Source organism: Budorcas taxicolor, chromosome 3, assembly GCF_023091745.1.
Source record: "Budorcas taxicolor isolate Tak-1 chromosome 3, Takin1.1, whole genome shotgun sequence".
NCBI lineage: Eukaryota > Metazoa > Chordata > Mammalia > Artiodactyla > Bovidae > Budorcas > Budorcas taxicolor.
In genome coordinates, this window is record NC_068912.1 from 113,126,182 (window position 1) to 113,153,860 (window position 27,679).

A 27,679-nucleotide genomic window follows, 5' to 3' on the forward strand; every position below is an offset into this window, starting at 1 on the left:
AAGGTTGTCACTTATCCTTGATCACACAGTTACCATGTGGGGAGTTTACTTATGCTCAGTAAACTGACCTGAAGAAAACAGGAAAAGCAAGCAAAGGGGACAGCAGGTGGGCGGAAGCCGCCCTTTCACCGCTTCCTTCCCCAACCCCTTGGACCAAACCTCCAAAGCGGCCCTCACGCCTCCCAGCGGCCACATCTCTGCCACAGGCACTTCCGGTATCGGGATGATGTCATCAGCCAGTGCCTCAAGTCGGCGCCGGACGCCGGCGTGCGCGTGGCGCGAGACGTCGGATGAGAAGGCGGGCTTTCCGGCTCGGTTCAAAGCTATTTCCGTCAGGAGCCGGAAGTCCGTCCCGGATGGCTTCGGGGGTAACCTCTGCGTGGAGCTGATCGCAGGGGCCGCTGGCCTTCCCGCGCACGCTGGTTCGCTCATGGTGCGGGCCGCGGCCGCCAGTCTGCGTTCGGATCGGCGGCGCTGACGCGCCGGGGCAGCACGCGACATGTCGTCGGGCCTCCGCGCCGCCGTCTTCCCGCGTTGGAAGCGCCACATCTCGGAGGAGCTGAGGCGCCGGGACCGGCTGCAGAGGCAGGCGTTCGAGGAGATCATCCTGCAGTGTGAGCGGCGGGCGGGCCCGGAGGGCGGGCAGGCCCCGGGGGCGGGCGGGCGGACCCCGCCGAGGCACGCGGGGCCGCCAACAGGAACCCCAGGCCGAGCCCCGGCCCCTCGCGCGCGCCTCGCTGCCGCCCCGGGTTCCCAACGCCTGGCACAGCCCCATGCCTTTTGTATCTTTTCCTCTTTTCCGTTTATCCTTGGGTGTGACTGTGGAGGGTTTCCCTGCAAGCTTTGGATTTTCTTCATGGGCAGGCGCCGTGCACGTTTGTATGTGTAAATCCCAGCTGCTCCGCACACAATGCTTGTGTAATTAAATAGGCAGCTTCCAGAAACGGGCTATTTCGGGCATCGTGTTACTGAAACGGGCTCTGACTTGAAGCATTAGCGTAGTGTTCTGAGTATCACGAAGTGTTTGCCTTTCATTTCTCAAGACCTGTCCTCACACTCCGCCTTGGTGTTCTTTGTGACACATCCTGAGTCTTAACTCACTTTTTAGTTGGGACTTAGTAGGCTTTACTGTTACTGAAAACTTGGATATGAAAAAGGTGGCCCACACGCACCGCCACCGCAGCAATTTGAGTACAAAAATGTTTGTGCCCTTCAGTTCAGCTCATTCATGTCCTACTCTGTGACCCCATAGACTGCAGCTTCCCTGTCCATCACCATCTCCCGGAGCTTGCTCAAACTCATGTCCATTGAGTCAGCGATGCCATCCAACCATCTCATCCTCTCTCCTCCTTCTCCTCCTGCCTTCAATCTTTCCCAGCATCAGGGTCTTTTCCAGTGAGTCAGTTCTTTGCATCAGGTGGCCAAAGTGGAGTTTCAGCTTCAGCATCAGCACTTCCAATGAATATTCAGGACTGATTTCCTTTAGGATGGACTGGTTGTGCCCTTAGATGCCTTCTAATGAGCATTTGCTTACCTCGCCCCCCATTTTACCCTAACTGATGACAAATTTGGGGGGAGAAACGGGCACTCTTGGAACCTCTGGTTCCAGGTCTGCCCCTTGAAATATGCCTTTTAGGTCTCAAATTCTGTTGATGATGAGATTCAATGTAGTAGTAGTTAATATCCTTCATTGAGTTCTGATCATGCTAAATTTGTGGTTCCTACACGTACGTGCAGGTTAGAATCAGATGGGGATCTTTTGAAAAATTAGAAAGTCCAGGCCATACCCAGACCAACTAAACCACAGGAATGGGGTGGGACACAGGGGTCAGTATTTCTTGGTACTCCCCAAGTAATTCTGATGTATAGACAAGCTTGAGTGCTGCAGTATTTGGCGTGTATTGTTTCACTTTCTTTCTGAAAATTCCCTGAAACAGGTCCTGTTGCCCTTTATACAAATGAGGAATCTGAGACCGAGAGAGGTTAGGTAATTTCTCCGGGTAGCACGGCAGAGTAGATAGGGTCTGGATTAGGACCCAGACTTAATGGCTCCTAACTTTTTTGCATTTTTTTGCTTTTCTCACGTGGTTCCCCAAGAAATAGTCCTAGCTGAGCTCATCCTCTTAACTAAAATGGAAGGAAAGGGAGATGATGGGTGTGCCACTGTTGTGCTAATTCCTTACACTCTTAAGAGACTGGCAGCCTGGTGCTATTTCAGAAAGCCAGAAGCACAGGAAACTCCTTATTCAAACGTGACTCCTCACAGGTTACATAAATTCAAGTCACCAGGTATTTCATCACATGCTTATTCTTTAAAAGCTGATACACACCAAAAGTCACATTGAGTTGGCGGTCTCACCACAGTCCCCTTACCAGCCTCACCTACTTGCATCTATAAAATCGGGGTGAAGCTTGCCTTGCCTGCTTCATAAATGCAGTGCCGGGCATATAAGTGCTTTGAAAGCCATCTGCGTAATTGCCTATAAATGGAAGGTGCTTGCTTGTCATCACATTGACACAATTGAATGTTTTTCTGCACTTTGAAAATGGACATCTTGAAAGGGGGTGGAAGATGTCAAAGGCTAGTCAGAAAGTCAGGTCAGTCCTGTCTTAAGACGGAACAGGTCTTAAAACAGCCTAGTGAGGAGTATAAGCCCAGGGCGGGGGAGCGGTTGGAGAGGAGACCAGGGTGAGGAGCAATAGGACGCAGCTTCCCTGGCCTGTGCAGATCTGCGGTTTAGGCAGGGGTTGACATTTGGGAGATCACCTCTGGTGTGACTATGAAACGGTCCCATTCTTCATTGCCCCGCTTCTCAAAGAGAGGGACAGAGTTTGCTGTCAGTCCTGCCTCTGGGCCTGAAGAGAAAGATGAGAAGAGGCCGTGGGGACTGTGGGCGACTCCCCTCCCTCTCCATCCTTCTCTTGAGTGAGAGGAGCTTTTAGGAAGGATCCCTCTTGAATACCTCCTCCTTTGAAAGACCCAATATCACCAGGCATCCCTCTATAACATTTTTTAAGATCTTTATCAGGGCCCTTTGACACAGGGGAACATTCAAGGTTGGAATCCCTTCCCTCTTTTGAGCTAGTTTATTAAATTAATATTGATGAAGACAGTGTTTCTGTTTCTGCCCTTCAGAGGAAAGACAAGCGCTTCTAACAGGAATGGTCACTGGCGTTAATCCTATGGCATTTTTGTCCTGAAGCAGCTGCCATCTCAGGCGTGTGGGGTCAGTGAAAGCCCACATTGCGTGTGGGTTTTCTGTAAGTTTCCCAGGGTCACTTTCTTGTTCTGCTTAGTGCACCCCCTTGCACTTCTGATCTCACTGGCCCCCTGCGTGCATGTCATTTCTAGCCTTGATTTGACTTTCAACTTCCTTTATTGTGCTCCCTGTCACATTTATTATGGTTCGAGAACTCCCTTTTCTGAACTCTCTTCTCCTGTATTCTTCAGCATGTTAGGATCTTGCACCTAGTTGGCCAAGCAGGGAACCTCAGGATAACCTTTGACTTCTTACTGATTACTGTCTGTTAATGTCACTTGTTGAGTTGCTAAGTCATGTCCGACTCTTGCGACCCACAGACTACAGCACACCAGACTTCCCTGTCCTATCCCTGTCCTCACTATCTCCTGGAGTTTGCTCAAGTTCATGTCCATTGAGTCGGTGATGCTAGCCAACCATCTCATCCTCTGCCGCTCCCTTCTTTTGCCGTCAATCATTGCCAGCATCAGGGTCTTTTCCAATGAGTTGGCTCTTCGCATCAGGTGGCCAAAGGATTGGAGCTTCAGCATCAGTCCTTCCAGTTACTGCTTGCTTTTAAAATCTGTTGTTTTACCATTGCCAGTAAGAAGAGGTCTGAATTTTCTCATCCTGCTCTCTCATGTGTTGGAGTGACTTTTATTTCTAGCCACCTGCTAGGTACCTCTAGACCTTCTGCCTGGACTGTCTGTCTTTTTCTCCTGTGAAACCATCTGAGAAAATGAGTAAAAACTCACTTTTTCTCTTCCTTTTTGTACTTGACCTGCACCCCTCCCCCACCCCCACCCCATATATGTTTTAGCTCCTGGTGGTCAGGGACTCTGGTTTGTATTTGTATCCCTAGTGCCCTGATCTGAATTTAAGATAGAGTTCCCTCTTTCACTTAGTGGTGCATAGCACTTCATTTTCCCATTGTGTTTTGGTATGTCGTTTGTTTCTTCTTCCCCAGGTAGGAAGCTTTGGGAGTAGAAAGAATGGAGAGGGGAATGTTTTTGGAGGGCGTTTTCAGACTCCTTTGTCAGGCTGCCGGTGCTTAGGCCAGGAAGCACCTAAGGAGTGTGTGTTCCTGAAGTTTGGACGACTGCTACAGTTGGTGACAAAGTGCAGTATACCTAGTACTTTGATGCCTCATAAAAGTGAAACCAGCCCCGTCATCTTCTGATCATTTTTTTTTGGTCCAGATCTTTATAAGACATTAAGTAGTAACTAAGTGTACATAGGTTATATTAACTTTTTTTTCTTTGCTAGATAACAAGTTGCTGGAAAAGTCAGATCTTCATTCAGTGCTGGCCCATAAGCTACAAGCCGAGAAGCATGACGTACCAAACAGGCATGAGATAAGGTATTTGGAAACTATCCTCTGTTATTTATGTCCCCCTTTTAATTGAAATTTGTCTCAGTTCAATTGTCACTTCCCTAATTTTGAAGCAAACCGAGTCCTGTGTTTGTGCTCCAGTTTTGTTTGGGCCCCCTTGTCGCTCAGCTGATAAAGAACTCACTTGCAGTGCGGGGAACCTGGGTTCCATCGCTGGGTTGGGAAGATTCCCTGAAGAAGGGAAAGGCTACCCACTCCAGTATCCTGGCCTGGAGAATTCCATGGACTGTATAGTCCATGAAGTCGCAAAGAGTCAGACACGACTGAGCAACTTTCAGTTTACAGTTTTTCGTTTTTGTCAGTTCCTTTCAAATTGAAGCTTCTGAAGGCACATAGCTAAAATCTTTTTTTTTTTTTTTGAAGGCATGTAGGTACTTCCCCACCTAGAAGGCTCATCATCAGTACGATGTGAGCTTGAGAAACTGCTTCAGACGAGCGGCCAGGCCAGCTTCTCCTCTAGCCTACGAAGCCTCACTTTTTCTAAATAATAAGGTATAAGTACTTTTGAACAGATTTACATAGATCTTGCTGGTACAGGATTGAAAGGCCTGTAAACATAAGCGATACAGGTCTGTTTAATCTTTTTTAGTTCAGTGTGTTGCAGTATATTTTAGTATATGGTCATACTAGTGAGTTTCAAAAAGCTTTTTTTTTTTTTTAAAGAAAGACTAGGGGGAAATCTGCATTTTAATAGGAAGGGTAAGTATTGCTTCGTTAAATGTGTGAGTGTATGTTCATGTTAGGGAGTTTGGTATGTTTACTTGGGTCATTCACTCTCTCTTTCTGAGGATCCTAAGTAGGTTAAATGGAATCATTCTAGAGTCTTACTGTCCTCCTTTTCCATTTGTTCATCATGTTTGCTCGATAGCTCAGTGGGTGAAGAATTCAACTGCAGTGTAGGAGATGCAGATTGAATCCCTGGGTTGGGAAGATCTCCGGAGGCGGAAATGGCACCCACTTCTTGCCTAACCAATGACATGCACAGAGTAGCTTGTCAGGCTACAGTCCAAAGGGTTGCAAAGGGTCAGATATGACTATGCATGCATACAACTAAATGGTAACCATACCCATTCTTGCTCTAAAATCCACATGTTTTTTGGTATGTCAGTTACATTTTACCCATTGTTAAAGCAAAGTTGATGGTAACTTGGGGTTTTAGAAGAAAAACAGAAATGCTTGGTGTAGCTTATTTCCTTTATTCCGGTCACCATATCTGCTCAGTACCTGCCATCCATGTTTCCTCATCTGGCGAGATGGTCTCCGGACGGACTAGCGTGGAGAGAGGGACGGATGGCCCAGCCTCTGCTCCGTTTCTACCTAAGAACAATTCAGGAGATGGTGCCTAAGCTGTGGCCCTGGGAGGCCTTCTCAGTATTTAAAATAGTAGTTGCTGTGTTCTGATCAGTTTAGGTGTAGAGAAGCCACGTAACCTTTTTTCATCTAAATTCAGTCAGGTGAAATCCTGAAACATTTTATTGCTATTTGGTTAGACTCTTGGTGGCCAAGGTAATGGAGCTTCAGCATTAGTCCTTCAAATGAATATTCAGGCCCCAATAATTGATGCAAAGATCCAACTCACTGAAAAAGACCCTGATGCTGGGGAAAATTGAAGGCAGGAGGAGAAGGGGGTGGCAGAAGATGAGATGGTTGGGTGGCATCACTGACTCAATGAACATGAGTTTGAACAAGCTCCGGGAGATAGTGAACAATAGGGAAGCCTGGTGTGCTGCAGTCCATGGGATCGAAAAGAGTCAGACACGACTGAGCGACTGAACAGCAAGACTCTTGGTGACTACAGTCCTGCATCTTTTATCTATCAGCCAAACTCATTTGCTTGGAAAGGTACTATAAATAAATATACAACATTCTTTTAACTGAGTATCACTGGGCTGGTTGGGCTTCCCGGATAGCTCAGCTGGTAAAGAATCTGCCTGTAATGCAGGAGACCCCGGTTCGATTCCTGGGTCAGGATGTTCCCCTGGAGAAGAGATAGGCTGCCCACTCCAGTATTCTTGTCTGGGAAATCCATGGACAGAGGAGCCTGGCGGGCTACAGTCCATGGGGTTGCAAAAGAGTCAGACACGACTGAGCGGTTAAGCACAGCACTGGGGGGTAATGTAAATGGAGGTCCTTGCTTTCCTGCAAACTTGTGTTCCTAACCAGGCCTCCTCCTGACTGCCTCATTCCTATCCTTATTTTCCACAAGTCAGCTATGGTTCCTTTTTCCCTCAGTGTCCCGCCCCTCCCCCTCTGCAGTCTCTGGGCCAGTTGATCTTTGCCCACAGTATCCTTTGCGTCTGTCCCTTGGTTTGCACTTGTGTGCCACCCCCTTCCTTGCTTACCTGTGCTTCCGTTCCTGAACTGTGGCAGGGGTCTCGTTCACTGAGACACCTTGTGACTTGCAGTATGGGTCAGGCGCTGGGATATGAAGATGAACAAGCCAGAGTCCTTGTTCTCAGGGACCTGAGCCAAGTAGGGAAACCAACTCAAAGAGGTGTGTGCTGGCAGGTGTTCCCATAGACGGGGTCTGATTGGTTGCGTTCTCTGTTTTCCCGGCTGTCCTTAAGTCCTGCCCTGCTCATCCCATTCTAGTTAATTCTAAGACACACTGTGCTTAAAAAGCTTTCTCTCATCAGTTATCTGGCTCCCCTCTTCAGTGTTCTAATCCCTTTGCTAACAGAAGAGATTAAAGTGAAACTCTTACCTGGGATGTAATTGACTCCAACCGTTTTCTCAGGACGCTCCCTGGACTGCAGCCTCAGAAATTTGTTAGAAATGCGGAATGTTGGGCCTCACCCCAGACCTCCTGTTTGAGAAGCTCTCGGGGTGGGGCCCAGTAGTCTTATTTCAGGAAACCTTTTAGGTGATTCTGATGGCCTCTAACATTTAGGAACCAGTGGCCGCTTAGTCCTTGTGAGCCATCCGAAGGTCCCGAGAGCGTGTTAGGGACACAGACTGTCAACACAGGTTATCGGCCCTTTTCTTGGACCTGATGAGTCCATCTGGGATGAGGCCCAAGAATCTCTTAAAACCTGCTGTCTGGATGATTTCTTTCTCTCTGCCTAGTGGAGCCCTGGGCTTTTATGAGAAGTTTGACTGTTTTGGTGAGTAAAGTTGGAAGCAGTGAGAAGGCTTTGAACAGAGGAACGAGCGCCCTGGGTCCTTGCCTTTGTCTCAGGGATCTTTACAATACCGGATTTTTGGAAGGAGAGACTAGTTTGATGCTTTGCATATTTCGCTTTGCTTTGTGTTACAATGAGAATTTGACAGCAGTTATTTCTTATCTTCCTAATTCTCATACAGAGTCAGTTACCCAGGCCTGTGGCTTCTATTGCCTCATTTAGGGTGGTTTCTTATAAGGCATGTGCCACTTTCTAGTTTCCAGACTTTGACCTCTTGGGCCAAGATTGAGGAAGCACTGTTGCTCAGAGAATGCAGCATTAGGGTATCTTAGCACCTGTTATAAAAACACTTCTAGAGACGGAGGGAGCATCGCTCTGCTCCCCTTTCCCTCTTTATGTCTTACTAGTCACTGGGAGGAGATGGTCCCCCCATGCACCTTTCAGGTGGGGGTACCCTAGGTTGCCAGCCGTCTTTCCCCTGGGCAGTGGTTTCAGCTGCTCACTACGGTCTGATGGTTTTCATCTGTAGCTCCAGCTGAGACCCATTTCCTGAATCACCCATCCACAGTCTGGTCACCTACTTCTGGTTCTGAGGTAGTGTGCGCACACCTGCAGACTCTCCCAAACTCTCGAGGTGGCCTGAGCTCAGTCTATGGCTTCAGATGCATTTGTCTGCTGACAGCGTCTCTGTGTCAGCCTCCAGCTGGGACCTTTTTACTTGAAGTCAGGCTCTAATAAATGGGCCGTTTCCACTCGGCGTGACCTCATAGGTGTCTGAGGTGACCTCGTTCTTCAGCCGCACCCCCCAGCCCCTACAGCCCTTCCTCCTGAGGTGGTGACCTCTGCCTGTGATCAGCCACTCAGGCCAAAAGCCTTGAAGTCATCCCCAACTTTCTGTTGTTCCCCACATCCAGTTCAGAGGCACGTCCTGCAGTCTCTGTCTGCAGTGGACCTAGCTTGGATCTGACCTCGTTTTACCACATCCCCTGCTGCTGCCCTGTCCTGATCTGCGCTTCCTCGAGTCCAGACTGTAAAATAACTTGCTAACCGATCTCCCTGTTTCTGCCCTGGCCCCACTGCAGTCCGCTCTGCACCCAGCCGCTATAGCGATCCTTTGAAACGTAAGTCATTCCTCTGCTCAACACCCTCAGTGGCTTCCTGTCACGCAGAGGAAAAGCCACAGCGCTCGGGGGTCTGGGAGGCTCTGCATGGCCTCCCCGCTCCTCCCTGACCCCCTGCACCCTTGCCCTGGGGGTGCAGGCACACTTAGCCCTGCGAAGCCCGCCTCCAGCCTCTGTGACGCTTGCTGTTCCCTCCGCTCACACGGCCCCGTCCCCCGGCCGCACGGCTAGTTCTTCACTGCTGTCGCGCCTCCAGTCTTGCGTCACCTCTCGGGCTGCCTTTGGTTACTCCACGTGGCACAGGAGCCCTATCGTCCTGTTCCCCTTCTTTATTTACACTGCTAAGTTTTTCTTCACAGTACATCTGACCGCCAGCCTCCGTCCATCCTCTCACTTGTGGTCTGTGCTCTTGGCCGATCGCAGTGTCACGCGGGCAGAGCTTCGTGTCCCTGCCTTCTGCCCACTCCCAGAACAGGCCCGGCTCAGAGCTGGCTCTCAGATACTTGTCGACTGAGGGCATTGCGTGGTCTCCTCCCCGTCCACCTGAACTTCATCCCAGAAGCCATCTTTTACTCCTGGCACGGCTGGTGGTTTGGGCTGTGACTGGTTGGTTTCACCTGTGTCTCAGGGGCCCTACCTCCTGCTTTGGGTTTGTGGTGACTTACGACCCCACTGGCCTGGAGAGCTGAACTGCTCTATTGGCTGTGTTGCCATGCACAGGCTTCAGGTTCCACAGTGACTATCCCAGTGTCTGAGTGAAGGAGAATAAAGTCTGATTTTTTCTTTTTTTTCTTTTTCTCCCTCTTTTTTGCATGTTCTCTTCGTCTGCCTGGTTGGGGCATTTAGTCCCGGACATGATGGTTCGTGGAATGATAGTCAGCTGCAAGAAATGGCCCAGCTGAGAATTAAACACCAAGAAGAACTGACTGAATTGCACAAGAAACGTGGGGAGGTAAAGAAAGATAGCCCTTCTCATCTCTCCCTGAGGGTGGGGGCGGCAGCGGACAGGCACTTCCACTGGCATTTGCAGCCATCCAGGCTACATACAGCATCGCCAGCTCTATCTGGGAATGAAACAACAGGAAAGGTGAGGCCCACCCCCCCCCGCCCCCCCGCCCCACATCAGCAGCCCTCGAGATAACTCCCAGGTGTCATGGAAGGTACAAGTGGAGAAAACGTAGAAAGAACCCTGCTCCTCAGTCGACTGAATGTTTTACTGATAACCATCATGAAGTGTGAACCCTGCAGTTTCAGAAAAATTCATTAGGACAAAGCACCTTCTGGGCTCTGTTTGCCCTGGATGGTGGTCTAATGGCAAGTTATAAAGATCTTCAGCTGCGTTGATGGTTTCATCAGCTAAAGAATCCGGAAAGGTAGCCGGGGTGGAGGGGTAGACAGATGCTCTCAGCAGGAGCCCGGCAGGCAACCTGGAGCATCACGGGTCTGTCCCAGGCTGCCTGCAACAGGGGAGGCACACACTGAGCTCGCGAGCCTTCCCATCGGCCCTTCTCTCTTCCACCAGCTTGTTTCTTCTTCCTGCCTTGGCCCAACCCCACAAGCACAGGCACCTGGGTTTTTTTTTTGTTTTGTTTCCTTTAAAATAAGTTACTATTACTAATTTCCAACTGAGGTCCTAAACTCTCTTGTTAATGATGAACATGTTCTTTACCCCCCCAGTTAGCCCAGTTGGTGATTGACCTGAATAACCAAATGCAGCAGAAGGACAAGGAGATGCAGATGAACGAAGCCAAGTGAGTAGAGACCAGGCCTCCTTCAGGACTGGGCGTGGGGTCACACTTGCTGTTCTGCCGCCCTCTTGTGCGTGGGGCCCGCAGCCCCCACACTGGACTCAGCGCCAGCTTCATTTCTGTGCACTCATAGCACCGGGTCCTTTTCTCCCCTCTGAGATGTGAAAGGCAAGAACAGTGCCCCCAGCCCTCCGGCATCCCAGCACCCACACACCCCCCCCTGAGATGTAAGCCTGCCTCTGGGAAGCAAACACGAGGCAGTGCCAGCTCTCCCCACGGCCACTGCTGCCTGTAGGAGTGGCGTCTCCTGTGGTGGGCGCGGGACCGAGAAGGGGCTTGGGAACAGGGGTGCGCTTATGAACAGGTTATCCTGCATCTGGGAGAAGCCTGCCAGACGAAATAAGCAGAGCCTCCAGATCTGGGACCTTCGAGCTGGAGGGGAGTCTGGGTTTCCTCTGGGCCTGTTCTCCGAGTCTGCTGCGAGGGCTCTCTGGAGGCTTAGAGAGAAAGGTGGGGAGCTTGCTCAGCCTCAGTGAGGGAGCACGGATCCCTGGCCTCCTGCTGAGCTCCCATCATCACTCTTGTTCAGCATCAGAAGCTCCCTCTTTCTTCCCACCCTGTTTCTCTGAACAGTGCCTTAGCTTGTCATTCAGAGTCTGGTGAACTTTGCCCGAGGTGTTGCCTCTGCTAATGGGATTGTCCCTAAGCCACCAGGGCTGGGCTCGGCCGGGTGAGGCGCCCACGCTGGTGGCTGAGGTCACTGCAGGGCCCAGGCTCACGCAGCTCTATGGTTTCGCCCCTCTCCTCATGCTTTCAGAATTGCAGAATACCTGCAGACCATCTCTGACCTGGAGACCGAGTGTCAGGAGCTGCGCACTAAGCTTCAGGACCTTGAAAGAGCCAACCAGACCCTGAAGGATGAATACGACGCCCTGCAGATCACTTTCACTGCCCTCGAGGAGAAGCTGCGGAAAACTTCCGAGGAGAACCAGGAGCTGGTCACCCGGTGGATGGCCGAGAAAGCGCAGGAGGCCAACCGCCTAAACGCGGAGAATGAAAAGGACTCAAGGTGGGAGGTGAACCCGCAGTCAGTGAGTCTCAGTGTTGGTACAGTAACCTAGCAAAACAAGGTACACCTGGCAGCTCTGACCACAGGGAGGGGCGTCGGCACAGCCACAGAAGGAGCGGGGGCGGTAGCGGGCATAAAAGAGACTTGCGTTTATGAGGGCACTTTTACAGCTGAGCCAAGGATTACCTCCCTGAAGGGCTTTGGCACGTTACTGTATTTGCCAGTGAATTCTTTCCATGTTTCAAGAAGAAAAGCTAATTCTTGAACATTATAAATTAAACCAGAATTAGAAAAAGATTAAAATACTCACCCTCATTTTATAAAATTGATCCAACCAAAAATTCTGATCTTGCCAGTGTACAGAATGACTATGGGCCAACGTCACTAGTAATAAGAGTCTAAAAGATTTAGAACATTTGATTTTAAATCCACACGTCAATGGTTTAGAATTTGAAAAGATTATCATAGTTAAAATTTAAAAGAACGAATACACGGAATAGGAAAGAACCTTAATAATGATGAGCCCTAGTCCTACCAAATAGTATACGCAGAAGGATTTTGAAATCTGTGTGAAAACAGAAAGCGAAAGGTAGAAGGAAGAAATGTTATTCTCTGTTGTTTTGTGAAAAGTTCCTATATAGGAGTATTGGAAGACTTTATAGACATGAAAGGTAATGGTAATAAAAAATGAACTGTATAAAAATCGTAGGTTTCTTAACATTGAAGAACACTGTAAACCAACCGAGGGTATGCAGCTATAAAGTGTATGTCCTTAGTATAGTCTGTTAAGAAACAGGTGAGCGTTCAGACGGATGGATGTAAAGCATAGATGTAAAAGAAGCGGATGGGCTCCGTGAATTTGGTTAAAAGGGTTGTTGGGAGGAAGGAAGGTGGGACGTTTCTGATTTGGGGCGGGCTGTTTTTCCAACCCCCTGGAGGGCTCTGGAGATGGCGGGCGTCTGCAAAGCGTTCTTCTTGTTGGAATTTATCCTGAGTCATGAGACTGGCTCACAAATACGATTCCGTGATCATCCGTTTTTCACAGAAGTGAAGTCAGAAGTGGTCTCTACTTTGTGAGGAAAAGAAACTAATATTTTCATACAGTGGGATTTTATGAAGTCATTTAAAAACAGACATACTTAAGTTAATATTAAGAAAAAGTGAGCTATCCTTTTCATATTCTTTCTGTCTCAGGTTTACAAGTTAAATTGTGTGGCTTGTAAGGGCTTCCCTGGTAGCTCAGCTGGGAAAGAATCCTCCTGCAACGCAGGAGACCCCAGTGTGATTCCTGGGTCAGGAAGATCCGCTGGAGAAGGGAACAGCTTCCCCCTCCAGTGCTCTTGGGCTTCCCCGTGTGGCTCATATGTGGAGCTCTTAGGCAGCTGGGGAGGACGCGGGGGTTTCCCTGGACGTTGGTGCGCTGCGGGTGAGAACCTGCCTGACGTCACAGAGGCTGGCATGCAGCTATGCAGAGGGAGAGAGCTGGAACGTCGGGCGGACGAGAACAGCCCGGGCTTTCTGGTGACAGCGGGGCGTGAGGCGGGTGGCACACCAGCCCCAGGTGCACCCTGTGAAACGTTTTCCTGGGAGTGTGCCCTTGCACGAATCACCCTCTGGCTGCGCCTGTGGGACCTGGCCGTTCTTTTCATCACATGATGCAGCTAGTTCCTCCTTCTCAGAAGCCTCTCCCCTCCCCCCCTTCCTACCAGTTTCCCAGATTATACCTAATAATATACCTTCCCCTTCTAGCAGCTTCTGTTTACCTGGGTCGCAGTGGCACACTCTTTTGAAATAGCTACTCGTCTCCCTTGCTTGTCTGGGTGTGTCCCTGCAGGCTGGCACAGTGGCCGCTGTGTGGGACGCTCCTGGGGAAGCCGTCGGCTCTCAGAAGGTTTCCTGTTGGCCTTTCTGATGAAAGCCGGGCTGTGGCCGTTTTCTTCTCCCCGTGCCTCGAGCTGTGTGCTATACCTGCCCCTGCCAGGTGGCTGCCTCTCCTGTAGGGCAGCATTACACACCCCACGCTGAGACTGCTTTTCCCTTAGAGGTGGTTTAGAGGTCACCTCTTAATTCCACCTATGAAAAATCTGTTGTGTTTTTTGTCACTTATCCTGTAAACTAAAACTGACTTTTCATATTCCAGGTCAGGCATGGGATTGAGAGTGTAAAGCATTTTCTTAAGCGACAGCCTTGTCCTGTCCCAAATTCTGCTGTGTCGTGTGCAGGACCTTGCCCTATTTGAAAGTTCCCACTATGGTAGAAGCATTTTAGAAAAAAATTTCCGGCAGAGTTCTTGACCTGAGTTCAGGAGCAGAGCTGGAGTTGTAGGTTGGGGGGTCCCTCCACCTCAAAGGTAAAACCACAGATAGAAGTGAAATTGCCATGGAAATGCAAGGGAGGCCAAGGTTTAAAGGCTAAGAAGCTCCTGAATTTAGGACTTGGGAAGGAAAGCCAAAAATGGTTCTGAGAGGTGGAAGAGAGTGGAAGCAACTGCGGACTGTGTGAAACTTCTACCACAGCCCAGACTTGGGTGTTCAGCCCTAGTAAATTGAAGCTGCATACATTTTGACAGCTGAAGAATCTCACTGTACCTCAGCTTCTGCGTCTGTAAAATGAGAATCATAGTATTCACCTTCAAAGCTTCTTATAAGTGTTAAATGAGTTAAAAACCTATAAAATAATAAAACCGTGCCAGGGATACGTACATTTTTATGATTATCTGTGCTCTTGGTAAGTTAGTGTGAGACTGTTTACTGCAGAAAACTACGTCTCCGTCATGACTAACCCTGGATGAACCTGGTGCACGCTTCTGTCCTGAGAGGCCCTGGGTCCCAATGGACAGGCTTCTCTGCTGGTTCATTGCTTTCTCTAGTCGCATAATCCCTCCTAGGGCTCTGTTCTGAAATCCATTATAATGGGGTCTTTTCTGATGCTACAAGTGTGGGTTTGGGCCTCTGGGTATGTTTGCCAAGGGCAGTAGTTACTTGAATATTCAGTGCACTTAAAATATATTATTAAAGCCAGTAGTTTTTGAGAGCCAAAACCCCTTGTTTGCTTTAAGTAGACATAAATAGTGGGCTTTTTTTTTTTTTTTTTTTAATAGGAGGCGGCAAGCCCGGCTGCAGAAGGAGCTCGCAGAAGCCGCGAAGGAACCTCTGCCAGTTGAGCAGTGAGTAGAGAAGCGCACATTAAAACTGTGCTCTAAGCCATTTGGTTTGCTTTTCTGAAATAGCTTTACAGTGTTTTATTTCTGTGAAACCAGTTCATAGATTGTAGAAAGAAAAGTAAAAGACTTAGAGAAAATAAAAAACACTCATTACTTTCCAGGAAGTTGTTGGCTTCCAGGAAGGGTGAGTTCTGACTCCCTTCGCCCTTAACCAGCGACAGCCTCGCTGTCTTCCTGTTGACACCCTGACCCATTTTCTACCTCTAGTTGGAGCCGTGGCAGTGTGACACTGGGCTCGGGTTGCGTCTCCTGCTCCCTGCTTGGTTTGTGACTTCATGTGGAGTTTGGGCAAACCTTTGAAGCCTGAGTAAAAACGGATCTCCTGGAACACAAGGAATTGAATCAAGATGGAGTTTTTCCTAATCTGGAGTCAGGTGGAGGCTCTTCCCTGAGATTTGAGGCTTTGTTTTGAGAGTGGTGGATATTTTAGTGACTAAATTCCCTTTGCTCTGGTTCAGGATTTGTTTCCCACCCCCTGCCCATTGAAATAGATCGTGAAATACAGTATTATGGTTATGAGCCTTTCTTTTAAAATGTTGGTTGCTTCCTGATAAAGGGAGGGGAGTGGTTTCATTTCATCTAGGAGTCTTCGGCCAGAGGTCTTGATCTGTGAGATAACAAACCTCATGCCAAGCCCTTTTAGATGGAGCATATGTGTCTGTCTGCTGCTTTCCCACATGGGGAAAGTGAATGTCAGGCATTTTTGCCAGGGGCTGCAAAGTAGATAGTTGATCTAGAAATGAGATTTGGTTCTCCTTGAAAGTAACAGCTGATGAAAGCATCATTTGTCTTGCCTGCTACTGGCCAATGTGAGGTGAGTAGGTGTAGAAAGGTCAAGTGTCCTGCCCCAAACACAGAGCAGGTGGCAGGGGCAGGCTGGAAACCTCAGGGTGTCTGACTGTAAAGGCCTGTTCTTACTCTCCTGTGCTTCCCTAATTGTAGGGTTTCTTCCATCTTTGAAGGGTTTCGATAAGTTACCAGATGCTGGTATTTTCTCGTGGTTCTAGGTCTTTGTGCAGTTTCAAGCCTGCAGCTATACAGTTCTGTCTTAAACCATTTACGTAGGTTCAGCTCGTGTGTATCACTCTTGCCGTCTCTGCTGTTCTGTTGTTACCCTATGTGAACACAGATGACTCTCCCAAACCACCAGTGAGAAGAGAAGAAAGCCCAGCCTGTTCTCTGTCTTCAGGCCCGCCTTTGTTCTCCTCTCAGCCCTGGCCAAGATGGGGGTCAGTTACACGGGATCCTGGAATCAGTAGCCAAGGAAAATAAATATACTTGAACTTGGTTTGACTTGCTTGGTAACAGGTTCTGAAGTATAGATTATATTTACATAATCCAGATAATTAATCACGGGAGAATCTCTTCTAAGTTCCTGTGAATCCAAACATTTGATAATAAAGTCTCCGGTTATTAGCTTTTATCAGTTTACTTCTCCATGAAGATTGCAACTTAGGAGGTCGTTAAGACCAAACTAATTGCTTGCCTTTCCTCCAACCAGGAAAATGGGGAGGAAGGGGAATTCCAGAGGGCACTTTTTTTTTTTTTTTAATTTGGCCATGTCAAGTTGTGGCATGCAAGATCTTTGTCCTTTGCTGTGGCCTGTGGGATCTTTAGTTGAGAAACTCTTAACTGCAGCACACGAGATCAAGTTCCCTGACCAGGGATCAAACCCAGGCTCCCAACATTGGGAGCACAGAGTTTTAGCCACTGACCCACCAGGGGAGGCCCCAGGAGCACATTCTTGTGACTTATTTCACATGTAATGTGATGAACTCACCAAATGTCAGAAACACTAAGTACTTAAACATAAGCATCAAACAGCCGGAGTCAAAGATGACATGTGTTTAGATCCCGCTTTCCTGTCTTTTATTCTTAAAGTGGTACTCAGAGCCGGGTTGTTTACACGCCCGTTGATCTGCCTGCCCTTTTAGCAGTCCATTTTCTTACCGCCCTGGGCGGTCCCCTTGTCCTGGCCTTCTCCTGCGCACCGCAGCTGCCCCTTGCTGTCCTCCACGTGTTGCTGAGCCCTGGGAACTGTTTCTTGCTGAGTGCTGCAGTCCGGTGGTTGGCGTGCAGGAGACTTCTGAAGAGAAAAGTCTTTCTTGCTCCTGGTTATGTGGTTAGGGACTTAATAAGCCATTATTTCAGTACTTTTCAAGTGGGAGCTGTCTTTAGACTTGAACAGATCCAAAGCTCCCTTCTTGGGTTATTTTCAGCTGGAGCTCTGGATCCGACTTAGATTGTTTCTTTTCATGTTGCTCTGATGGCAGTTCCTTTTTCTCCAGAGAAGCTGAAACCGGCTCTGTCCCAGCCAAGACTCCTGGGCCGTGTGTGATTAGGAAGTGGTGTTGCCTGTTGGCCTTAGCAGAGCAGGCCCATCACAGAGCTTCTGTTCAGCAGAAGCAAAGACTCGGCCTCTCGCCCTTCTTTCCAGGGATGATGACATTGAAGTCCTCGCGGATGAAACCTCTGAGCACCCTGAGGAGACCTCTCCCGTGCGAGCCATCAGCAGAGCGGCCACGTAAGTAGACGGGTTGTGCCAGGAATGGGGCGCTTGGGGGGCACCCTGGCAGCCACCGTGGGCAGGACCAGAGAGCAGTGCAGGGCCCCCAGCTGAGCGTGCAGCCTCCCTCACTCGACCGTGGCGGGTATGGGCTCCAGAGCGTCCCCATCTTTCTCCGGTTGCACCTCCTTAACTAGGAGGGAGCCATCCCTCAGTGGTGCCTCCAGCCGTGAAGAGAAGCAGAAAGAAGTGGTAGCGACTTCCTGAAAGAGGGACCTTGTTAGGCTGGGTGATTGTTTAGAGCATACTGTTTAATTCTTACCAGGCTCCAGGATTTTTTTTTTTTTAACTTGCCAAAGCAGGACCAAAAGGATGGGGTTTGTCCTTAACCATACTAGAAGTTGTTAGGTCAGTTAGTTTATTGTCCAAAGCATCATTTCTAGGGAAGTTAATTTAAGGCTAGGGAATCTTACTCCTTTTGAGATTTCAAGGCTGGGTGTTCCCTTTTATCTTCCCTCTGTTTTCTGGTGGTTCAGTCCCTAGAGGGTTTTCTCTGCTGGAGTTTGGGCACTTGGTGGGAAAAATACTCCCAGGAACTTACTTTTTGGAGACTGTTTTTGATTGATTGTTTGGGTAGAATGTTTCTAAGGTTTAAACCTGTCCTCCCCTCCTCTTTAGTAAGCGACTCTCGCAGCCTGCTGGAGGCCTTCTGGATTCTATCACTAATATCTTTGGGTAGGTTAGAAAACCTTCACCTTTCCTTGTGTGTATATATATGTGTGTATAAATATACCTAAGTACATGTACAGGATTTGTTAGTGTTTTTTAAACGTGCACCAGAATCTCAGTGCAGAGTATATGCAGATGCCTTAATTTCAGCTTTTCATTTAGCTTCTTCCTTTTTCCCCCAACTTCCTCTCTCTCAATCCCGCTGCGTGCTGACCTCTGGCCTTACCCTTTAGTCTGTCCGAGTCTCCCCTTTTGGGACATCACTCTTCTGATGCTGCCAGGTGAAAACATTATCCTCTCCTAGCCCAGCATGCAAGTGTGGGTTGCTGATAACCACATTCATCACCGCTTCACTGCCCCAGCCATCACGCCTCCGTGTGCCAGTAACCGGGACGCTTTGCATGCGCCTAGGCACGCCGTCCGCCCTCTGAGCGGGGCAGATAGGTTGAGCTCTTTGTACCGTTAACTCAAGCTCTGGCTGCTCTTCCTTTTGGCATGTATTCAGCTCCACCCTGACCACAAGTGTACCCTGAGGACGATGGTAACCAGGCATAGGATCATCTTGAGATAGTTTTGTAAAAATACCCACACGCCCCCGCAGAGCTCGTGGTCACTTTAAGCTGAGGATGTGTCTAGTGGTTTATTTGACGGGGGCAGCAGTTGTTCAGGCTTGCTTTTCAGTGTTGTATTTTGGAGTACGTGAGTTAGCGAGAAGGAGAGTGAAGGTAAGTGCTGTCTCTCCAGTTGTCACTGTGTCAGGGGGCTTCCGATTCGGGGGGCTCATTCTTTGGTTTGGAGGGTCTTGAAGGGAAAAGAAGCTACTGATAAAAGGCATCTTTGAGTCCCTGCTGAGAGGTGGGCGGACAGTGAGCCCACACGGTCCTAATACTGTCCTTTATGTTACTTCTTAGGAGGCGCTCTGTCTCTTCCTTTCCAGTTCCCCAGGATAACGTGGATCCTCTTCCCAGTGCTGGTAAAGAAGTGCGAGTGCCGACGACTGCAGTGTCTGTCTTTGTAAGTGTGGTTTACTATCCCCAAGCCTCGCCAAGCTTCTCACAGAAACAGAGCCTGACCACTGAAGGATCCTTTTTCCTGCTGCAGCTAAGCTTTCTATTCTTGTTTTATTTACATGGAGCTTTTACACCTGTTGGTTCTCTGATAGAAAGGATTGATAATATTTTGATAAAGCAAGAGTGCTTTGTTAAAATAAGCAAAATACATTAATTTTCCTCATCTTCCGAGAACAGAATTGATGTCCAGCCACCCTCTGTGATATATAGGACTGGCTGAGAGAAAGGATGGGATGGATGAGACACGGGAACACTAACTTGGGACAGTGAAACTTGAGAGAATAACTCTTGTCATTTGTTGTCATCAGTTGGCTCCAGCGTAGAGTTTTTAGTCAGCAATCTGTTCTGAAGGTTGGTTGGGCGGCTCTTGGCTTCGTTAATTATGCCCACGTCCGTATGACTTCTAACCATCAGGAGCACCTGGTTGGAAGCAGGAGACAGGCCTGGGCGCAGCTGCTGTGATGCCACGGCCGACACTGGTGTCCGAAGCTGGGTCCTAGAACTAAAGGCTGATCCAGGTCCCTGCTGGTGTGGCTGAGCAGGCGTGAGACTCGCCCAGGGAAACAGTCCCTGGCTCCGGGCCAGCAGAGGGACGCGGGGGTCGGGGGGAGCAGAGCCCAGTTAGTCGGGCTGATGCTTGGATCACACAAGGAGAGCCAGCTTTGGGGAGAGAGACGTGCTGGTAAAATGGGGTGGAGTCTACATGGCAGGAGCTTTCAGCTTCAGGCATAATGGGGAACTGGCTGACTGAGTGGCCACCTTGGTCACTGTAAAGAGAGACCTGCTGTGGGGGAGGAGCTGGAGCGGGCACTATCACAGCCCCCTCCCACTCTGCTCCTGTGATTCTCTTACCGGGCCGGGCCCCTCGGAGGTCAGTGATGATTGGTAAAAGGTCTGATTGCACGTAAGGTCACAGTCCCTGCCCTGCCCTCCGCTCCCAGCAGCCCATTTTTTTCCCTCCCATCACATTTAAGTCATGTGTATGGGGCAATGGAGCAGCTGACAACATGGGATTCTGTCAGTGTGTTTCTGAAGAGTCAACAGTGCACAGCAGACCAGTATCCAACAAAACCAGCTACGCAGGAGCTTGACGAGCGGCAGCCATGGGTGTGATGGTGCATGATCTCAAGTTTTCAATCTGAGACCTCCAAGGTGAAAGGGAGCACTGGAAAGAGAACGGAGTCGTATGGAGGTGGGAGTTGGAGCGCCTGTCAGATGGCTTTTCAGCACTGGGACTCGAGAGGATGGCGAGAAGCAAAGCAATCATAAGTGCTGTTTATATTCCAGTCAGCTTTACGAGTCACATTCTCAGCAGTTGAGGCACCTTTTTCAGTGCCAAGCAAAGGCGAAGATGAGATTTTGTGTTCCTAAAGTGACCTTTTTAGGCAAGTGATTGACCTGTTTAGTGATTTAATATTTATAATCCATGTGTTGCAGCCTTCCCCTCCCCCTGCCTTGTTATTATGAAAATTTTCAAATATAAGCAGAAATAGAGATTAAAAACTGCTGTTGGGCAGCTTCAGTTAGTCACATTAGCCAATCTTATGACCACACACATACACAAACATTTGCTGGAGTAATTAAAAGCAGATCTCATAGTGTTTTTACTCATGAATATTTTGAAATCCATAGTCTTTTCAGAGAGGAGATGATAGTGGCGTCCACTATTCTCTCACCCCATTCTAGGCTGGGGAGCTTCCTGTCTGGTTTCCCTTCTCAGCTTGAACACAGATGCCATCTTTTCAGACGTGTCCAGTGCGGATGCCAGTCTCAAGACATTTCTCCTATGAAGAATTAAGTTCTCCCAAAATAACACCTGTTACTTTTATTGAAGGCCTAGTCATGGTCAGATGCAGTCTGAGCTCACAGGACCTGCAGAAGTCTTTATTTTGTAGATGAGCAGTCTAAGGCTGCAGGAAGTTAAGAAACTTGGCAGAGGTGCCCCTGCTGCCGACAGTGCACATCGGTGCCGTATAGCCTGCACCGTGAGCCCCGGAGCCCCTCTGACACTGGCTTGTCAGAGGGCAGGACCGGCACCTGTTCTTGTTAGGACTCTGCGTGGTAGGGTGCACTTTCCCTGGGACAACCGAAATGAAAGCCTTTTTTAAAAGGAAAAGGATTTTTTTCACTAATTTGATACGTAGTTTCATACGTGTTATTAATGCAGTCTGGACCAGAAGAGAGGCAGTTAATCACAGACTGACTTTTAAGCTGTGACAATCATAGTGTAGATTGACATTACTTTATTCTTAGAAGAAATAAAATTAACTCAAAGACAAACTTTAGGCAGTTAGTCTCTGCAGGTTTTGAATGCTTTTTAAGAAGATTGCACAGTATTTAAATAAATGGAAAAAGAACTGTAAGAGTTTAATGATAATAGAATCTTTGGAGACTCTGGGCTAGGAACCCAAGATTATGACTTTAATGACCAGTGTTTAACTTGTGGTTAAGCATCCAGAGTGTTCATCTGTATTAGCCCCGTTCTTGGGAGTGACAGTTAACCCAGGTTGAAACTGGGCGTTTGTCTTGTAGGACGCGCATGACGGGGAGGTCAACGCTGTGCAGTTCAGCCCAGGTTCCCGGCTCCTGGCCACAGGAGGCATGGATCGGAGGGTGAAGCTCTGGGAAGTGTTTGGAGGTAAGGTCTCGCCAGAGTGAGGAACAGAAAGAAGCGTGTTGGGGATGTCTGGTTGGCAGTCTGAACTGTTCATCTTCTTGAAACATGCAGTATTTTGTGTCAGGAATCATCTGACCAAAGCATTGTTGCTCTCAGTTACCCTTTACAGCTGACACAGCCGAGTCTGTTTTTGCTCTGGGTTTCCAAGTAGGGACCAGAGAATGCTCTAAATTCCAGATACTTTAGCGTTTGTGTTTTCTCAAGTGTATACCAATGAGAGCATCTTCTAAGATAGGGCAGGTTTTAGATTTGAAACAAAAAAGTCTTAGTCATAGACTAGTAAAATTGCACATAAAAATAAATAATAAAATTACACATCAAGCTGTGTATTTAATGCCAATGGCCATCGCCTAGGAAAAAAATGACATTGTATCTAAGCTTGAGACTAAAGAGACGAGTATGGGACTTCCCTGGTTGTCCAGTGGTTAAAGATCTGGCCAGTGCAGGTGACATAGGTTCGATCCTTGGTCCAGGAAGATCCCATAGGCCAAGGAGCAACTAAGCCTGTGCGCTGCAGCTGCTGAAGCCTGCTCACCCTCGAGCCCGTGCTTGACAACTAGAGAAAGTCTGAGCACTGCAGTGAAGACCCAGCACAACCATTAATTAATTTAAAAGGAGGGTGTATCATCTTGCTGCTGTTGTTGTTCAGTGGCTAAGTCACATCCGACTCTTTGCGACCCCATGGATTGCAGCACACCAGGCTCCTCTTTCCTTACTGTCTCCCAGATTTTGCTCAAGTTCACGTCTGCTGGAGTTGGTGATGCCATCCAACCATCTCAGCTTCTGCTGCCCTTTCTCCTTTTGCCCCCGTCAGTGGTGGTGGTTTAGTCGCTAAGTTGTGTCCAGCTCTTGCGACCCCATGGACTGTAGTCTGCCAGGCTCCTCTGTCGATGGGATTCTCCAGGCATGAAAACTGCAGTGGGTTGCCATTTCCTTCTCCAGCCTTCATCAGGGACATTTCCAAATGAGCAGGCTCTTTGTATCAAGTGGCCAAAGTATTGAAGCTTCAGCATCAGTCCTCTCAGTGAATATTCAGGGTTAATTTCCTTTAGGATGGACTGGTTTGGTCTCCTTGCTGTCCCAGGGACTCTCAGGAGTCTTTTCCAGCACCATAATTCAAAAGCATCAATTCTTCAGTGTTAGCCTTCTTTCTGATCCAGCTCTCACATCCATATATGACTACTAGAAGAACCATAGTTTAGAGCAGACAGACCTTTGTCAACAAAGTGATGTCTCTGCTTTTTAATGTGCTGTCTAGGTTTGTCATAGTTTTCCTTCCAAGGAGCAAGTGTCTTTTAATTTCATGACTGCAGTCTCCATCCACAGTGATTTTGGAACCCAAGAAAATAAAATCTGTCACTGTTTCCACTTTTCCCCTCTTCTGTTTGCTGTGAAGTGATGGGACTGGATGCCATGATCTTAGTTTTCTGAATGTTGATTTTTAAGCCATCCTCTTTCACCCTCATCAAGAGGCTCTTGTTCCTCTTCACCTTCTTCCATTAGAGTGGTATCATCTGCATATCTGCGGTTGTTTATATTTCTCCTGGCAATCTTGATTTCAGCTTGTGATTCATCCAGCCCAGCATTTTGCATGATGTACTTACTCTGCATAGAAATTAAATAAGCAAAGTAACAATATACAGCCTTGTATTACTCCTTTCCCAGTTTTGAACCAGTCAGTTGTTCCATGTCTGGTTCTAACTATTGCTTCTTGGCCTGCATAAAGATTTCTCAGGAGGCATGTAAGTATTCCCATCTCTTTAAAGGTCTTTAGTGGTCTGGTATTCCCCTCTCTTTACAATTTTCCACAGTTTTTTGTGATCCAGACAAAGACTTTCACGTAGTCGATGAAGCAGAAGTAGATGTTTTTCTGGAATTCCTTTGCCTTCTCTAGGATCCAGTAAATTGTCAATTTGATCTCTGGTTCCTCTGCCTTTTCTAAATCCAGCTTGTACATCTGGAAATTCTCGGTTCACATACTGCTAAAACCTAGTTTGAAGGATTTTGAGCATTACCTTGCTAACGTGTGAGATGAGTGCAAATGTCTGGTAGTTTGAACAGTCTTTGGCATTGTCCTTCTTTGGGATTGGAATGAAAACTGACCTTTTCCAATCCTGTGGCCACTGCTGAGTTTCCCACATTTCCTGACACATTGAGTGCAGCACTTTAGTAGCATCATCTTTTAGGATTTGAAATAGCTCAGCTGAAATTCCATCACCTCCACTAGCTTTGTTTGTAGTAATGCTTCCTAAGGCCCACTTGACTTCACACTCCAGGGCTGTCTGGCTCTAGGTGAGTGACCACACCATCATGGGTTTGGTCATTAGGACCTTCTTTGTATTCTTGCCACCTCTTCTTAATCTCTTCTGCTTCTCTTAGGTTGTTACTGTTTCTGTCCTTTATTGTGACCATCCTCACACAAAACGTTCTCTTTATATCTTCAGTTTTCTTGAAGAGATCTCTCTCTTTCTCATTCTGTGGTTTTCCTTTATTTCTTTGCAGTGTTTACTTAAGAAGGCCTCATGTCTCCTTGCTATTCTCTGGAACTTTACATTCATTTGGATATATCGTTCCTTTTCTCCCTTGCCTTTTGCTTCTCTTTTCTCAGCTATTTGTAACGCCTCCTCAGACAATCACTGTGCCTTCTTGCGTTTCTTTTTGGGATGATTTTGGTCACTGCCTCCTGTAGAGTGTTGCAAACCTCTGTCCATAGTTCTTCAGGCACTCTGTCTACCAGATCTAATCCCTTGAATCTGTTTGTTCATCACCTCCACTGTAAATTCATAAGGGATTTGATTTAGGTCATATCTGAACGACCTAGTGGTTTTCCCTACTTTCTTCAATTTAAGCCTGAGTTTTGCAATGAGGAGTTCATGATCTGAGCCACAGTCAGCTCCCAGTCTTGTTTTTGCTGACTGTATAGAGATTGTCTCTCTTTGGCTGCAGAGAATATAATCAGTCTGATTTCGGTATTGACCATCTGGTGATGTCCACGTGCAGTCTTCTCTTATGTTGTTGGAAAGAGGGTGTTTGCTATGACCAGTGCATTCCCTTGGCAAAACCCTGTTAGCCTTTGTCCTGCTTCATTTTATACTCCAAGGTCATCTTGCCTGTTACTCCAGGTATCCTCTTGACTTCCTCCTTTTGCATCCTAGTCCCCTATGATGAAAAGAACATCTCTTTTTGGTGTTAGTTCTAGAAGGTCTTGGAGGTCTTTGTAGAACCGTTCAACTTGAGGTTCTTTGGCATACGGTTGGGAGACAGACTTGGATTACTGTGACACTGAATGGTTTGCCTTGGAAATGAACTTCAGTTCATTCTGTCGTTTTTGAGATTGCACCCAAGTACTGCATTTCAGACTCATGTCGACTGTCAGGCTGTTGCATTTCTTCTAACATATTCTTGCCCACAGTAGTAGATATAATGGTCATCTGAATTAAATTCACCCATTCCCATCCATTTTAGTTCACTGATTCATAAAAATGTTGATGTTCACTCTTGCCATCTCCTGCTTGACGACTTCCAATTCACCTTGGTTCATTGACCTGACATTCCAGGTTCCTATGCAATGATGTTCTTTAGAACGTCGGACTTTACTTTCACCACCAGACCCATCCAGAACTGAGCGTCATTTCCACTTTGGTCCAGCCACGTCATTCTTTCTGGAGCTATTGGTAATTGCCCTCTGCTCTTCTGCAGTAGCATATTGGACACCTTCCTACCTGGGAGACTCATTCTTCTAAGATCAAGACTGAGTCTCTTTGATTACGTTTTATTTTAGGAATGACCTCAGAGTACTCAAAATGGGATGGCATTGAAACAGGAGAGGGGAGTTAGTGAACCCTCTCCCAGATGTCTGAACTGAGGCATAGCCCACTCTCCACATTTTGATACTCAGTTCAGTATACATGTACTTTTAACAAGACACAGTCAGAGAACAGGCTATAGGGCTCTGTAGGGAGCACGTTGCCAGGCTTCCTGAGTTGGGGCCCTGTGCGCTCGTTGTCCAGCAGAGGCAGCACTGTCCCACTGTGTCTGCTTCATTTCCGCTGAGCTGTGCCACAGCCCTGTGCTGTTAGGCAGCCAGGCATCACCCCTGTTTGAGAGATGGAAACTCAAAGACGCTTCTTGATCTGTGTGGCTGATTTACGTGGACAGAGTGGTGATCTAGGACCTGAGCTTGGGTGAATTGCTGAAACTTAACAGTAAATGATAAGGATAGAGATGTGGTGATTTAAAAAAAGTATCTACACAGATACTCTATTTCGATTATACCTTGCAAATAACTACAAATAGCTCTAGAAATACTTTTGTTTTACTCCTTGGTCAGTAAAAATACCTATAAGAAAATTAGAGATACCAGCCACTAGTAGAAAGAAGTATTACCTCTTTGCTGTCGAAGAGGAAGTGAACACTAATCAGAATTAATACTGACATAATTTGTGCCGGAGCATAAATTGTGTTAGTAAAATGAAAAGTTTCTACTAAATCTACAGAAATAACATAGAGTATCTGGCAGCATCTTTTTTTTTTTAATAGTTTTCAGTAACAAATGTCAGTCATGTTCTAACTAATTATAAGACCTTTCCTCCACAGATGGCTTACTTGGTGTATAATTTTACTTGGCTAATATTTACTGAATCTTGGAAGAGACCGAGTCCAAAACACCTTTCATGAAATAAGATGATCTTTGGTCTTTTGAGTTCCGTCTCTTGTGTAGACTAGCACTTAGTGATCATTTCTGAGGTTTTGGCACTTTGTCACCTGCCAGACAGAGCAATGTTTTAGGCATGAGCCACGGAGATGTTTTTTAGAATTTGCAGTAATACTTCTGTCTGTAAAGTTCTAATCTAAATAAAGTCTTTAATTAGTGGGTGTTGACCTTTTTTAGACTCGTGAAAATCTAATGAAAGCTAGGATCCAGGAAAAGGCATTAAATGTGCTATATTTTGCAAATTAATTCAGGGATTTACTCACCAGCTTAGTAATGCTGGCTCTAAATGTATTTGACAGCTCCAAATCCACATTTATATCATTTTTATTAGCATTCAGAAGTCCTGAAAGAAAAGGCTGTCCATTGAAACGTATACTATTCTGTACTCCTGTCTTATGAATTTGATTTGAATGGTTCCCTAACTATTTCCCTAACTTCTCTATCTAGGTTATCCTTCAGTTCAGTTCAGTTCAGTTGCTCAGTCGTGTCCGACTCTTTGCTACCCCATGAATTGCAGCACGCCAGGCCTCCCTGTCCATCACCAACTCCCGGAGTTCACTGAGATTCACATCCATCGAGTCGGTGATGCCATCCAGCCATCTCATCCTCGGTTGTCCCCTTCTCCTCCTGCCCCCAATCCCTCCCAGCATCAGAGTCTTTTCCAATGAGTCAGCTCTTCACGTAAGGTGGCCAAAGTATTGGAGTTTCAGCTTTAGCATCATTCCTTCCAAAGAAATCCCAGGGACGATCAGCTTCCGAATGGACTGGTTGGATCTCCTTGCAGTCCAAGGGACTCTCAAAAGTCTTCTCCAACACCATAGTTCAGAAGCATCAATTCTTTGGTGCTCAGCCTTCTTCACAGTCCAACTCTCACATCCATACATGACCACAGGAAAAACCATAGCCTTGACTAGATGGACCCTAGTCGGCAAAGTAATATCTCTGCTTTTGAATATGCTATCTAGGTTGGTCATAACTTTTCTTCCAAGGAGTAAGTGTCTTTTAATTTCATGGCTGCAGTCACCATCTGCAGTGATTTTGGAGCCCAGAAAAATAAAGTCTGACACT

The 27,679-nt window shown here is 47.5% G+C and overlaps 1 protein-coding gene and 1 non-coding gene across 3 annotated transcripts in view; both read left to right on the plus strand.

The window, feature by feature from the left end:
• The first annotated feature begins 344 nt into the window (after positions 1 to 344).
• Positions 345 to 27,679, plus strand: part of ATG16L1 (autophagy related 16 like 1) — a 44,144-nt gene continuing 16,809 nt past the window's right edge. Inside the window, exons 1-11 of one of the 2 annotated variants that reach the window (XM_052636538.1) lie at positions 345 to 614; positions 4,506 to 4,599; positions 9,722 to 9,827; positions 10,553 to 10,626; positions 11,441 to 11,692; positions 14,793 to 14,858; positions 17,353 to 17,439; positions 18,100 to 18,156; positions 18,384 to 18,431; positions 19,062 to 19,164; positions 21,753 to 21,858. In XM_052636538.1, coding sequence (XP_052492498.1) covers positions 500 to 614; positions 4,506 to 4,599; positions 9,722 to 9,827; positions 10,553 to 10,626; positions 11,441 to 11,692; positions 14,793 to 14,858; positions 17,353 to 17,439; positions 18,100 to 18,156; positions 18,384 to 18,431; positions 19,062 to 19,164; positions 21,753 to 21,858 — 1,108 coding nt within the window. In that variant the 5' untranslated portion in view covers positions 345 to 499. The remainder of the gene's footprint in view (positions 615 to 4,505; positions 4,600 to 9,721; positions 9,828 to 10,552; positions 10,627 to 11,440; positions 11,693 to 14,792; positions 14,859 to 17,352; positions 17,440 to 18,099; positions 18,157 to 18,383; positions 18,432 to 19,061; positions 19,165 to 21,752; positions 21,859 to 27,679) is intronic. The other variant, XM_052636539.1, reaches the window with a different exon arrangement.
• Positions 20,091 to 20,366, plus strand: LOC128045885 (small Cajal body-specific RNA 6). The gene has a single exon (XR_008199215.1). It is a non-coding gene; the product is annotated as a small Cajal body-specific RNA 6 (non-coding RNA).